Source organism: Diabrotica undecimpunctata, chromosome 2 (assembly GCF_040954645.1).
Source record: "Diabrotica undecimpunctata isolate CICGRU chromosome 2, icDiaUnde3, whole genome shotgun sequence".
Classification (NCBI taxonomy): domain Eukaryota; kingdom Metazoa; phylum Arthropoda; class Insecta; order Coleoptera; family Chrysomelidae; genus Diabrotica; species Diabrotica undecimpunctata.
Genome location: NC_092804.1, coordinates 167,514,659 through 167,529,291, shown reverse-complemented (window position 1 = coordinate 167,529,291; position 14,633 = coordinate 167,514,659). Strand labels below are relative to the sequence as shown.

Sequence of the window (14,633 nt, the reverse complement as noted above, 5' to 3'; positions counted from 1 at the left end):
TGTAGTTTTCAGTTATGTATTCCTGAGTCAACGGTAGATAGTTACAACGCTTACCGCATCGCCGTTGGCAATGTTGACTGCTGTCAATCAAGTAGAAATAATTCTACACCACGGTCTATAAACTTGGAAAATGTATTGGTACTTTGATCGTTTATAATTAGAATTTTTTCCACCTATTTGTATCAGAATTTTATTTGAAACGTTATTTTCTGATATTCTGGAATATTTATCAATTTATTTTTGTTACAGGAGGGTAAAACTGAAGGCGAAATATTATCCATCGAAAAAGAATTAGCTCTGTTGTCTCGAACCACTTATCCTTTAACGGAGCTTCTTCAGAGGCCTTTACCCGAAGGCGTCGATCCCACGAATATTGAAAAATATTTGTCCGCCGAAGATTTCCAAGAATTACTCGCCATGACCAAAGAGGAATTCGAAAAGCTTCCCCCTTGGAGGAAGACCGCTCTGAAGAAAGAAAAAGGACTTTTTTGACCGTTGTTTACGTTTTTCGTCGAATGTCTTATGAGTGGATGCTTTGATTATTCAAAGCCCAATGATTTTATTTAATGTTGTGATTTTGTTCTGTTATATTATGTACTACAAGAAGTGTTGGAAAGCCAAAGTGTGACGTTAGTGGTATTATTGCATTCACATTTCAAATAAAGCACCAGACCTTTTAAAATATATAGTCGGGCAACTCATCCCTTTACAGTTTGTTTTTTCTAAATTTCTTGTAGTTACTGTAGTGGTGATATATTTTGTCTTTTTTTTTATTTTTTAAAACATATCAAATTTTAGTGGCTTCAAAAACTTTTAACCAAATTGCAAAGTGTCTGCCATATTTTTGTAAAACTTAATATTCTAAATTTGATATAATCACGTCATTATATTGATATAAATGATGACGTTGCATAATAAACATTTCTAGGTTATTGTAACTGTATGACTGGTTTGTCAAAGACTTGTTATTTCCACATTTACCTAATGAAGCGGCAACTTTAACAACTTTAAACATTTTTAACACGTTAAATAATTAACGTATTTTGGACTTCACTGATTATTCACAATAAAAATAATTTTTATTTTTACTGTTTATGTATTATTTAATATATTTTTGCTGCTCATTTTTTCACTCTTCGAACCACGCCAAGCAATGCATTTTTCTATTAAAAGAAGCTCTCATGTTCGTCTGATCGGTACTCAAACGAAGTGTCACAGTCATGTAATACACATTGTGTAATGGCCGTGGAACCAACGTTGCATAGTAGAATGTAGATAAATGGATCATTTTGCATCGTAGATTTTTCCACGTTGTAAACTGAAATATTGTGGCTTTCAGAGTCTTTTGCGCCTACCATCGGGTCTCTTTAGAGTTAAGACTTTAGTTCAACATGTACTGAAACCCTTTCGTGCTAGTATCCTATTGCTTATGCTGTTGATATTGATCGCGGATTTGATGACCAATTTTTATCTTTGAAATTATTTTGTTTATTCAGAAGTCTTCGGAAGACTGGGGCTGGAACGGAAAAGGCCCTGTATGCTCAGAGGATTATGCCCTGAGACCCAGAGTTCGGTCGTGCTCACCTCGCAAAATTAGCGACTACGACCGAGTATACATTTCTCCACAAAGGTCAAGAATAAAGTCTTAAGGCTCTCAGAGAGGACTTTACATAGTAGCAAGGCATTTTTCTAACACCGTCTACAAAAAAAAAAAAACAAAAATCCAACCTTTGGAAAGAAACAAGGGATTAAGAAAGAAATATTTTGTCCAAACGTGATTGAGGCGTTACCATTTGCGTTTATCATAGTCTTAAATGCTATTAAAGGACATTTAATTAATATAAGAAAAAAGTTAAAGTAATAGTGAAAGTTAGAGATGCATTAATAGACTGTTGATTTAACAGAGCTTTCAGAAACCGGTTATTAGTGTGTTATGAAAAGACATTTTGTAAAATATGTATGTAATTGTTGTATCGATGCCTCTTAGAGTCCTAATTAATCAACACAAAGTTTAAATATATTTTACAAAATATCTTCACATTTTTTACTAATTAGACAACTAGGTGTGGACGTATAAACAATTTTGAAGCATTTTTGAGCTTAATAAGGACGTTTTATAGTTTTTTACCGTTTTTTGAAACTGCCATTTAAGAAATTAGCTTTTGTATTTACATCAAGTGAGTACTTAAATTCGTTTATTTGAAAATCAAATAAAAGATCAAAATTTCTTGAGTTGTGGTATAATTTTTGTTGTTATAGGTAATAATTTCTTTATTAATTTTGTTTTAAAAAACATACAAAACTGAATCTTACAAAAAACTGCCCAAAATAAGTTATTTTGAGTTAATTTTTACACTTTTTTATGTACTTATATAAATTTTATCCTTGCCAACTCTAAGAATTCCGTCTAGAAATTGTCTGGGATCCTCTTTAGCTGTTGCTTTTTTCAGCTGAGTTTTTCTTATCCAGTCCATACTTGTTTCCGTTATTTTGTTCATTAAGTTTTGCAGCCTAGCCCCTCTATGGTATTGGAAAACACTATTTTGTCATCTGCATACCGCAGGTTATTGAGCTTGACTCCATTTATTGAGATGCCTTCATCTTTTAGAGCCTCTTCAAAAATGTGCTCCGTGTACAGATTGAACATCAGTGGTGAAATTATGCACCCCTGTCTCACTCCCCTTAAGATTTTGACCTGATCTGTATATTCTCCATTTATTCGGAGCACCGCTGATTGATTCCAATACAGGTTAGCTATTAATTTTAGGTCTCTTCCGTCAATCCCTGTCCTTTTCAGCACTTCCATCATTTGTTCATGCCCGACTCTATCGAGAGCCTTCTTGCAGTCAATAAGGCATGCAGAAACATCACAGCTGACATCTCTACATTTCTGAAACAATACCTGCACGCTAACGTACGAGCTTCCCTAGTACCCACGGCGTTCACAAATTCAAACTGATTGGGCGCAATTTGTTCCTCGCATTTCCGGTAAATTCTTTTATAGATAACTTATGGTCCTATCGTCTTCACAAACTTTTGGTCCTGGTATTTTTTCTGCCTTGTATATTTCATTAAATATTTCAGTTATTATTTTTATTTGTTCATCATCTAATAGCTTCAGCAGTTCTGCAGGAATTTCATCAAGTCTCTGTGCCTTTCCATCCATTGGATTTAGGGATGTGAGTTTTCTTCAATTGTGGGTTCTTGTATTGTTCTAAGGTCGTGGAAAAGTTTCTCCGAGTATTCTTCTCATACTTTCTTTTTATCTTATCTTTGGTTATGGCAAGATTGTCTTCATCATATGTTATTTTTCCGCTGCTGCTTTTTCGGAACTTTTCAGCTATTATTTCCTTCACCTTTCGATGGACATTGAAGTTATCATATCTATTCTGATACTCCTCTATTTCTTGACATTGTTCTGTTTTTTGTTTCTCTTTGGCTTCTCTTATCGTTCTTCTGACGATGATATGTATTCTTTTATATTCTTGGAGATTTTCTTTGTTTTTTCAAGTATTTCATCGTTCATCCACGATTTCCGTTTTTCAGCATCTTTCTTCAGGTGTTGTTCTTTTATTTTTCTCACTGTTTCTTGTATGATGGTCAGAATTTCCTCTATAGTTCCTGGATTTCTGCATTTTATCACCTTTGTATTGAGGTTTTCACTCACCTTCAGTTGAATATTGGAATCTTTCTAAGGAACACTGGGGAAACTAATTGTAATGGCCGGAGTTTGTTTGTAATAGGTCCCATGAGAGTAAATAATTCGTCACACCTGGACACCAATTATATTGTTAAGTTTTTTATGTTTACGTATGTTTCAAACTAAAAGGAACTTTTCATTTCGATTCACACACGCGGGTGTGTGTGAATCGACCTTTAGGCATTGATGGTTCTCATGTTCTTTACATTCCAATATACTCTTTGTCCTGACTGTTGATTTCTGAAATATATCCAGCTCATCCTCACTTAAAGTCTGACTTCATTTTCATTGCGGCAATTACAGAAGAGCTGATTAAAAATTTGGATTTAGCATTAACGGTTATATGGAAATTTATGAAAACTCACACAATTCTCTTTTTCTTATCAACATGAACGTTATAGTAACTTGGCCAAATTCATTCATGATAATATTTAAATTTAATAAATACTTAAAATTCCCATGAATGATTTGAGAGCTTGCTTAGTCGAAAGCAAAAATAAGTCAAAATCGTCTCAGGCTATGACCAATAAGTCAAAAATTTATGGCCCTTTTTATCTAGACCATAGTTTATTACATTTTTAATCAACAAAACTAATATTCATAAAGCTCTTATTATAAAATCTGAAGTGTATATTCTGATTCTCTGGAGAGTTATATTCTTAATGTTCTTAACAAAATCTTTTCGATATCTAATTGTTATGAATATTTGTGTAGTACAATTCAGCGGTTTAATGTTTAGCTGAATCTATTCTGATATTTGTTATACTTCTACTACTACTACTAAGGATTTCCACAGTTTTCACTGTCTTCCTTCACTCAACCGTTTTCTCCAATTTTCCCTGTCATTCCAGTCTCCATCTCGCAGGGTTCTTTTCTCCATAGCCTCGTCGATTTCATCTCTGAATGACCTTCGGGGTCTTCCTCTCTTTCTTCTTCCAATCGGGCTCCATTCTGTGATTTTGTTTATCCAGCGTCCTCTGTCCGCTCTTCTGACGTGGCCGTACCAGGATAGTCTCTTCTCCTCTATATAGTCGATTATGTCTGATTGCACTCCCATTCTCCGCTTAATCTCTGCGTTTTCAATTCTGTCTCTTTTTGTAAGTCTACAGCTTCTCCTCAGGAACTCCATTTCTACTGCTCTTATTCTACCTCTATTTCTCTTGTTTATTGTCCAGTTTTCGGACCCATATGTCAGGATACTTCTTGTCAGGGTGTTATACTTCTAATTCCGATAAAACTAGAGAACACACATTTATTCCTAAAATGTGAGCAATTTTAATACCGAATTTATCATTTACACAAAAACAACTCTTCTAAATGATGAAAATGTTTGAATGGCGGCTAAAACAGCCTAGGCGATCTACTTATTTGGATTCATAAACTTCTGTAAGGTTGATATTATTAAGCACGTGGTGTTCGTGTGTATCAAGGTATAAAAAGATGCTTATTAAAAGCTTAAAACTTTTATTTTAAAGAAGATCTTTTCGGAATTGAATCATTCCATCATCAGTTTAATAAAAAGTTGTTAAAAAACATTGTTTGGCCACAGAAAAACACTGGGAGGACATCAGTAACAAAAACAATCCTCATGGAATTTACAAAGGTAAATGCAATAGACTGTTAACTTCGGTAATTAATAAAAACTAAAAATAAGTCGACAAAATCTCACCAGCTCCGGGGGGTCATGTAAGATGCCCTCATTTTTAGTTTTTATTAATTACCGAAGTTAACAGTATATTGCATTTACCTTTGTAAATTCCATGAGGATTGTTTTTGTTACTGATGTCCTCCCAGTGTTTTTCTGTGGCCAAACAATGTTTTTAACAACTTTTTATTAAACTGATGATGGAATGATTCAATTCCGAAAAGATCTTCTTTCAAATAAAAGTTTTAAGCTTTTAATAAGCATTTTTTATACCTTGATACACAACACCACGTGCTTTGTATTCAACAGGTATACTAGCCACTCCTGGATATCTCCACTTTATGGTTTTGTTCCAGTTTCACTTTTAAGTTGATATTATTGTTGCCCTCTGTTTTAAAGTTTGTTCAGTAGCAAGATAAAGTTTGCTGTGCTATAAATATTACAGTTGATACTTTGTTATTTCATTCACTGCACATCAATTATATTCTAACGATAATATCTAGGCACACACTGACCGATATTTGTTGTAGGTGCTTAGGACGATTCAGTTTTGTAAATGTTTTATTTAAACATTTTCCTTGAAGTGTAACCAATATTTTCCAAGCTTACCAGATGACCCTAATGTTTATAACTGGATTTTAATTACATTGACATTGCAAAATATTTTTAGGTCGTTGTCTGGAAAATATAAATAGGTTTATATTGTGGTCCTCTGGTTGAAACGTTTAAAATCGCTACATATATTATTTCGGTTTATCGAAAATGGTGTTGTGATGAATAAGTTTTTAGACGTAAAAACTGAAGACTATAGTAGGTAATATTGGATGAGTTGTTGATCTATGGTACAAATTATATCGTGGCAATATTCCATCAATACCAATATATAAATCTGTCAGTAATTTTAATTTATTTCATCATTTGTGTTTCATTCATGCAAACTGATTTTGTCGATTATCTGATCTACAGAGTTGGATTGAACTAAAAACATAGAAATTTGTAGTCTGTCTGTCCTCCGGATAATAATATAGCCAAAAATGCAACACACATAGAAAAACTGATGCCGGATTCAGGTAACACATTAAAAATCACGTGGGGACAACCAGTTTCCAGAAATCTAGGACAACCATATCAGACAGTCTCTGAAATAGTATATAGAGATAATATACAAAGTAGTATTCTCTCTATTTACTAAACAAAATTAGCTATGTGAAGCAGTATGCAGATGGAAAACTGTTTTTTAACCGTATTACCACATCACATGACTTATTTTAATTTATTATACCCCATATACTTATTTTAATTTATTATAACCCCATATTTTCACTTGTTTGGGGGTATCACTGGTCGTCTTTTTCCATAATTTAACCAACTACTTTTTTCATTCCGTGTTGTCCTTGAAGGTTCTTATTTGAGTTGTGATCTTTCAGATTTGGTGTGATTTCTTGTCGGTTTGTAGTAGGTATTCTTATTTATGCGTTAATAATTCGGATCGATTTTATTTTCCATGAGCATTTATCGAGTTATTATATATCCAGAATTTAAATATATAGGTCCAAAACTTTTTACGTTATTTTCGCATGTTTTCAATTTCTGAGTTTTCCAATCGGTCTTATTCATTCTCTTTTCAACATCGTTGTAGCTCGCGCGATATTTGGTTCACAATGTAGTTTCATCATCTCTTTATTTCTGTTTTTCATTGTTATTGCTTCCCCAATATGTTTCCGTTGTTATATTATTAACATTTTTTATCAGCATCTCTTAGTATTCACGTGGCGTACCCAAAAAGAACTATCCCATTGTTACTGTTTTTTACAATTGCAATTTCAGTTTCTTGGAAACCAATTTACTGCAATTATCTGTCTATTTGAATATGTAAACACTGCCTTCGTTTATAGATCTGCCAAATCTCGTATTATGATTTTTCTCTGTACTTATTTATTGTGTCTCTATTTTTTGTTATCAAAAAGCTGTCACCAATAATTGGACTATTCTTACTCAAACGCATTAATTTGTACGTAAACGCTTAAGAGAAAAATCTGGAATAAGAAACATCTCTATTTATCCACATAGTTTTGTCGGCAAGTTGCCAAAAATCGACTGGCATTATGACAAATGTCAAGCTAGTATTGAAAATTCCCATTGTGTTTTGCTATACGTCTGTTAAAAGTTCTACCAATTTGACCGAGGTAAGTTTTTGGGCAGTCGCCACATTTTAGTTTGTACACACCACTGTGTGCTTTTTTCTTTTGGTGTATACAAACTTAAATGTGGCGACTGCCCAAATACTTACTTAGATCGGTCAAACTGATAGAACTTTTAACAAACGTATAGCAGAACACAAAAAGTCTTTCAATAAAAAAATATATTCTACGTACGCGCTTCTCCACAAACTTGGTTCTCCCATCCTCAATTTATTCTGTTGAAGACTATAAAGTTATCCCAAAATATATCACTTGAGTGTTTTATTCTAGTTCCAGAGTTTTAACCTTGTTGCTTTACGCTTCTTCAAGGAAGGGGTACTCCTTTTTTTGTGGAGTAGTGGTGGTGTGACAAAACGTGATGACTGATGTTTTGTGTGGAGAAGTAGTGGACTACTAAGGAGCTGGCGTTCAGAAGGTGGCGTGTTTGTGTGGGCGATGTGTTAGAAGCGCACAAGAGGAATTTGGGTGATTTTTGCCAAACAGATCTAAGGAGGTACTTCAGCCATACAATAGGAACGGCTCTTGATCAGCTTGTATGGCGTACAGTAGTTAGCTGCGATATTTGATGGGAGTTGATTCTAAAATTTCAAAATACTCATCAGGGAGTCCATGTCCAGTGTTATGGAGAAGTTTAGCTGGAGGGAACGGAACCTGGTGGAAGCCTGGTGAGCATTTGCCCTCGGCGATTGCAAGGTGTCTTTAATATTCGCTTTGCTCGGTTATTCGAGTCTGTAATGGTTTGAAGGACATACCTCCTGCTGAGGGATGAGATTCTGTCCTTAATAGGTGTTATGTTTGCCAGTGTGTGTATGTGTGCTGATAGGTATATCCTGCTCCGGCTCATGCAGAATCTGAGGATTTTTCTTTCGGTAGCCATGATGGCATTGATTTCGTAGGTCTTAAGAGAGGCGTAGATGCATGCCTTGTATTCGATGATAGGTCTAATGTAAGTTTTGTAGGTGTGCAATAAAGTTTTAGACGACGTCTTGCCCAGTTTGCCGGCTAGCACTGCCAGGATTTTAAACCTCCTTCTCACCCTGTCAAGGGTATCTTGAATGTCGGTTTTCCAGTTGAGAGTCCTTGTAAAATGGACTCCCAAATATAAAACCGAGTTTTTGAGAATAAGGTCCTCTCTTAACAGAGCTATTCGACCCCAGATATCGCGAAAATTTGAAGATTTTTAAATAAAATTAGTTGTGTTTTGGAGGGGTTTATGGTAACCCTGTCTAGATATTTTTGCGCTCTTTCGAATACAGACAATTGTCCACGCTCTCTGTGTGATCCCGACGTGAGGAGAGCAGTGTCATCAGCATACAGCAGAGGGGTCTCCGATCTATGCTGTGGACGGGGGATGTCACTATTGTAGACTGTGTATAATATTGGAGCAAGAATTGAGTCCTGGGGCACTCCAGCTTGTGGAGTGAAGGGCGTGGATAAGGTTTCGCCTACTTTGATCTTGATCGTCCGACGCGAGAGATAGGAATTGATTAGTTTAACGAAAGGTGTGGGCAATCCAGCGAGGTGGAGTTTTTTTGTTAGATAAAATTAATTTCCATTAAGTACCGGTCGAATTCATCGCTTAATTACAAAATTAACAATATCTTTGGTCTGTAATCTTTATTAATTACTACTAGCAACAAAAAAGTATTTCTACAATGTTTTTAATAAGATCTAAAGTAGTAAATGTTGAAAAACTTTATTTCACATATTTATAAGACCTTCATAATGAACTAAGTGAACGCATTATTGAGACTAGAGAATAAGAAGTTGTGTTTGTTCATCACATTGCGCCATTATAATGAACCGATATGATATAAAATTTCTAAAAACCTTAAAAATATTTTAACTTTATTTTATCTTCTAATATTATCTGTGATTAGGCTATGTATTTATGTTGTAACTTGTATATATTATACCCAAAGTGTAAATAAAAGAGGTGCCTTGTAATTTTTCGGAATTGAGAGCGCTCAATAGATTTTTGAGTCGCTGAACATTTCTAGTCTTTGTGATCCTCACGGCACTGACATTATTAAGTTATTATTTCTGAGATTTTTCACACTTTCAAATTTTAATTTATTTGTATGATATTAACATATTTAAAATAGTTTTTAGAGTTGTCTTTGAAGGTTATCGAAATTTTAGTTTTAACAAATTGGCATCAAAATGAAAATTTTTTGGCAGATCTAATATATGCGCGAAACTCACTTGACGGATCCCTACCTTAATTCACTCAAACTTTACTTTTAGTTGTCTAGAGATTTATTAATAAGAAAATAGTCGATGGGCAATATTGAATCTTTTTTCTGCGCCCCACGTTGGGCGCCTCCATTTAACATTACACATTTTTTCAAATCTAATCAAAAGGAATATCTTTCTTTCCCTTCCAGAATATTTGTCGTGTTTGTTCATATATTGCGAACAATTATCGCTATCACTATTACACGGCTTTTTTCCACTTTTTTGAATTCATATTCTCAATTGATGTTTTGTTTGAATTCCTAAATGTTAAATGTCCTAAATTTATAATCTCTCAGGTATATTCTCATGTTGATATTTTAATCTTTGATCAGATAAAAGGCATATATCGAGCACAGTTTAATTAAATCTTGCCCAAGTACTTTCGATCCCTAGATCATCTTCAGGGGCATTTCGTCAATTGTGGCCTATCCGGCAAGAACAAGATGTCATAAACATATAAATGTACATTACACTACAATACAAATGGACAAACAAACACTTTAAAATAATTTAAGGAAGGCTACATTACTTGAAGAAGCCGGAGACAGAATCTCCGGCTTCTTCAAGTAATGTAGCCTTCCTTAAATTATTTTAAAGTGTTTGTTTGTCCATTTGTATTGTAGTGTAATGTACATTTATATGTTTATGACATCTTGTTCTTGCCGGATAGGCCACAATTGACGAAATGCCCCTGAAGATGATCTAGGGATCGAAAGTACTTGGGCAAGATTTAATTAAACTGTGCTCGATATATGCCTTTTATCTGATCAAAGTTCATTTATTCGAGCATTCAACCTTATATTTAGATATTTTAATCATCTGGAAATGATGTGAAATTTTTTCGTCTGATCCTTTTTTTAAGGTATTCTTAGTAAGATGGAATACTAAACGGATGTTGGCTTGCACACCAGCGCCTCTGTATAAGTATTTGTAATTTACATATAATAATTACACATACATATAATTTCAGCTCATGTAATTTCATATGTGTGTGTAAATTTACCTTTCCAAATTTCATTTTTGGAATCCTACGCTCATTTGGTACTATTCTCGCATATTATATTGTCATGATTTTTTTCGTGTTTAAGGGTTTTTACTAATTTTTGTACCTAGTACTTAAATTCTTGTAAGAATTTCTAATTTCAGAAATGATGACTTGTGGGAATGTCAACATTTTCTTCGTTTTCATGGCCAAATTGTCAAAATTGTTAATTTCGAAAAACTTGTCTCTAAAAAGTTTTCATAAATATATAGAATAATAAATAGAACATTATTTGTAAATAACGCACATCTTTATGTAAAATTTGACGCTATTGCATAATAAAATAATCCAAATTTAACGTAATATTTAAAGGCCAATCGTATTATTTTACATATGATCGAGTTTTTTATTATTCTGTATATTTTGACAATATTGTAATCGAAGTCTGTAAAATTCGTATTGTATTAAGTCTTTTCTATACTAAAATAAGATCATACATTTGTAATTATATTGTTGTGTACTCTCATAACCTTTTTGATTAATAAATATTTTCACAGAAATCAGACATTGTGTTTAAGTTTTCACATTCAAGAAACACCATTACATTTTTCACTGTATCACTCCTATAATTGCTAACCTCAATTTCAAAATCATTACTTAGCCAACACTTAGTAATAATTCCTATTCCAAACTTAAATCCTCACCATCTAGAAATATGTGTAATTGGCATAAAGCAAACCATACCTTCGAATTATTCTCGAAAATGGACAATTATGACTTACAGAATGCTTACCTATCCAAGTTATTAACTAGTAAAGATATAAAAAGGTCTGTTACAAAGGGCCGTCCAAGCCATACTTTACGCCGCATTGCATACCCTGTGTCCGTTGATTACATTAGGCAAGTATATCGCTAGATCATTCATGTACTCTTTGAAAAGTGGGTTAGAATCGTACTTGATAAAACCAACAGCAGCGCACTCTACTACAGATCAAAGGGAAAGGATGACTCACCAAATAAACTCGAACATGAGTCTTTTCACAGTCACTATAGCCTCAACAAAAATAGTTATCTACTGGACTTAACATGAATAAGCTTTATTCTTTCTACACAAATTGGCTTGCAAAAAATTACCATGGTGAATAAGAACTGTTATCGTAAGACGTTTACCGAGCCGTTTAATAATAGAGAGTTATTGAAACCATAAGATGACAGTGACCTTTATTACAGGATCCTTTAATAAAGGACAAAATACTTTATGTCGAAATAAATAACCAATAAAATAGGGATAAATGTAAAAAACTTGAATAAATTAGAGTTTAAAACTGTTATAAATTTCATCAAATTTTAAAAATAATGAGCTTTCTTGCCCTTCAACTAGGGGTCTTTTAAAATTCCCTATAAAATTTACAATGTCAACAAACGACATCCCTATTTCGTCCCTATTTCGTTTTTTGCAAATTAGCCTTATTAGGACCAGGTGTTCCAAATAAGGCCAATAAAAATAAACCATTTTGTGTTCATTCGTGTTAAAAATAATAATTACAACTAACTGCAAATGAAAGTCAAATTTATTTTACGTAATGTGTTGAAAAATGAAACAATATAATTTTGAATTATTTATTTACAAAATGAATATTTTTTAAAAAGTACATTTTGAGCAGATAAATGCGTCTCTGTCGGATTGTGTAAGTCACATCATACCGTTCACAGGCTAAGCACATCCTCATATCTCTTATCTGGTCCTTGTCACAAACGAAGTAGTACAATGATTCCTTATGGGACAGACCTCGCTGTGATGACTTTGTTAATGGCCTCTTAATTATTGTACTGCTTGTAGACGGTAGTTACGGATCAACAATTTCACTCCTTAAAGATTCATTTTTCATTTTCATTTGGAGGCGTTTGTGTTATTAATTTTTCTTTTTAATAGTTTTCGGTGCATCGTCGCCTTTATCAAAAGGAACATCAAACAAGTTAATCACTAGCGTTTTTGCTCGTGAATTATTGGATTTTTTTCTTTGAATCCTTTTAGTTTTAATCTTGGAAGTGGACAACATTTCTGTGAAGAACGTGTTTAGCTTAGATGTGGTGTCTTCAAAGGTAACAGTTGGTACAGGTCCCAAATCTTCATTGTCTGATGTGTCATGAATCGAGTAATTTGAAGAATCATCACTTTCAGAGCTAACATCTTGGTATTTAGAAGAAGGTTTAGGAAGTAAGCTTTTGATTTTTTTAGCTGAAGATTGATTCATCGGTTCTGCAGAAATACTTTCTTCACTTTCTGATTTGTGAAAATGTTTGAGTCTTGCTCATTTTCATCATTTTTAAGCTCGGTTAGGCATGAAGGTGTATAAACGCTCTCTGGAATCACTGATGGATTAAAAGGGTAAATTCTCGTAGTTTTGAATCCAGAGATAATATTTCCTGGTATCATAGCCTTAGCCCAAACTTCAGAAAATATTCGTCCAAAGGCTGTGCATCTTATCGAGCGTTCAGAACAATTCATCAAAAACGAAGAACCTCATCATCCCAAAACGATTCGAAAGATTTAAAAACAGACTTATCCATAGGCTGTAGTTCGTGGGTTGTATGGCTTGGCAGACAAAACAGAGTAATGTCGTACTTTTCAGCAGCTTTAACGATGTTTGCATTTAAATGAGACTTTACACCATCAAAAATCAACAAAGTAACTCGAAACTGTTGAAAATGTTCGATCCACTTCACAAAAATATCGTGTGTCATACTTCCTTTAGGTGTCATAACTACCTTGGTTCCAGGTGAAAGATTTTCTTCCCAGTCTGGTTTGAGCCTCTGACCCTTAAATAATATCATTGGTGGTACGTACTGACCACTAGCGTTGGCACACGACACGATTGTCACGTTTTTGGCATGATCTGGTGCTACTATATGCACTCTCTTTGTCCCTTTTTTGGCAAAAACTTCCTGTTGGTGATGCAGTGTCAAACGACAGCCTATTTCATCGATGTTGTAAATATTCTGAGGCTTTCCGGCAACATCCAATTCCTCCATGAGTACCTTCAACTTCTCAAAGTAATCAGTGACAATCACTTTGTTAAGTTTACTTGCTCTTGCTGGATTTAAATTTTGTGTTTTACGCCTAGTCACTTCAGGGTGGCGACCCAAAAATAGTCTCAACCACTTACGCCCAGCTTTTTGTTTCATTGGGTTAAAAGTATGTGAAATATTTTCCTCGCAGAAAGAAACTACACTTCTTCCAATTATCTTGTTAGTAATAGGCATTCCAACGTCAGCAAGAAGAAAGTTTCTTGAGCAAAGTTCAGTTTCTCGAAAAAAATAATAAAATTTCGACATAATTTTCTAGTCGATATACCTGTTGTCCAATGATTTCGTAAGATCCTCCTAGGTATTCGGAATTCGTGTGAAGCCTGCTTGACAGACATTCCATTTCCAACAACATTCAAGGCCTGCTCAATTTACTCTTCGGTCCATTCAGCTCGATTTTTCTTAACTTCATTCGGCTCCATCTTGTCTAAAACAAAAATTGTTAGTTCAGTGCAATTCAACATACGTAGTAATAAGCTTTCGTTTATAAATAGAGGGATAGTTCTATATAATCACAACATTTAAAAGTAAATTAAGAGAATAAAATCTGTATTAAGCCATTTCCCTAATAAGGCCAGAGCAGGCACTGACATTATTAGGGCACCCTTGTTTACCAATCGAATCTGTTACAATAACCACTACATACTTTATGTGTTTCAAAGACTCGTGCTATGATCTTATAACACAATTAGCGCTAAAGTCAAAAATGTATACCACTTAGCAGTTTTGATGGACAAATTAAAACTTACCTGAAATTATAACCTTCAATCTTGATCTGAT

General features: G+C 34.0%; 2 protein-coding genes across 5 annotated transcripts in view; one reads left to right on the top strand and one right to left on the bottom strand.

Annotated features, from left to right (window-relative positions):
* Positions 1-9,388, top strand: part of LOC140435172 (uncharacterized) — a 405,909-nt gene extending 396,521 nt beyond the window's left edge. For all 4 annotated transcript variants that reach the window (XM_072523926.1, XM_072523928.1, XM_072523925.1 and 1 more), the window contains one exon: positions 250-9,388. In XM_072523926.1, coding sequence (XP_072380027.1) covers positions 250-492 — 243 coding nt within the window. In that variant the 3' untranslated portion in view covers positions 493-9,388. The remainder of the gene's footprint in view (positions 1-249) is intronic.
* Positions 9,389-13,274: 3,886 nt separating this feature from the next.
* Positions 13,275-13,952, bottom strand: LOC140433987 (uncharacterized). The gene has a single exon (XM_072521956.1). The coding sequence runs from the start codon at positions 13,950-13,952 to the stop codon at positions 13,275-13,277; it is 678 nt and encodes a 225-aa protein (XP_072378057.1).
* Between the last annotated feature and the right edge of the window lie 681 nt (positions 13,953-14,633).

Excerpts from the sequence above, each read along its gene's own strand:
- LOC140433987 (XM_072521956.1), bottom strand. The coding sequence starts at position 13,952 with ATGAAACAAAAAGCTGGGCGTAAGTGGTTGAGACTATTTTTGGGTCGC.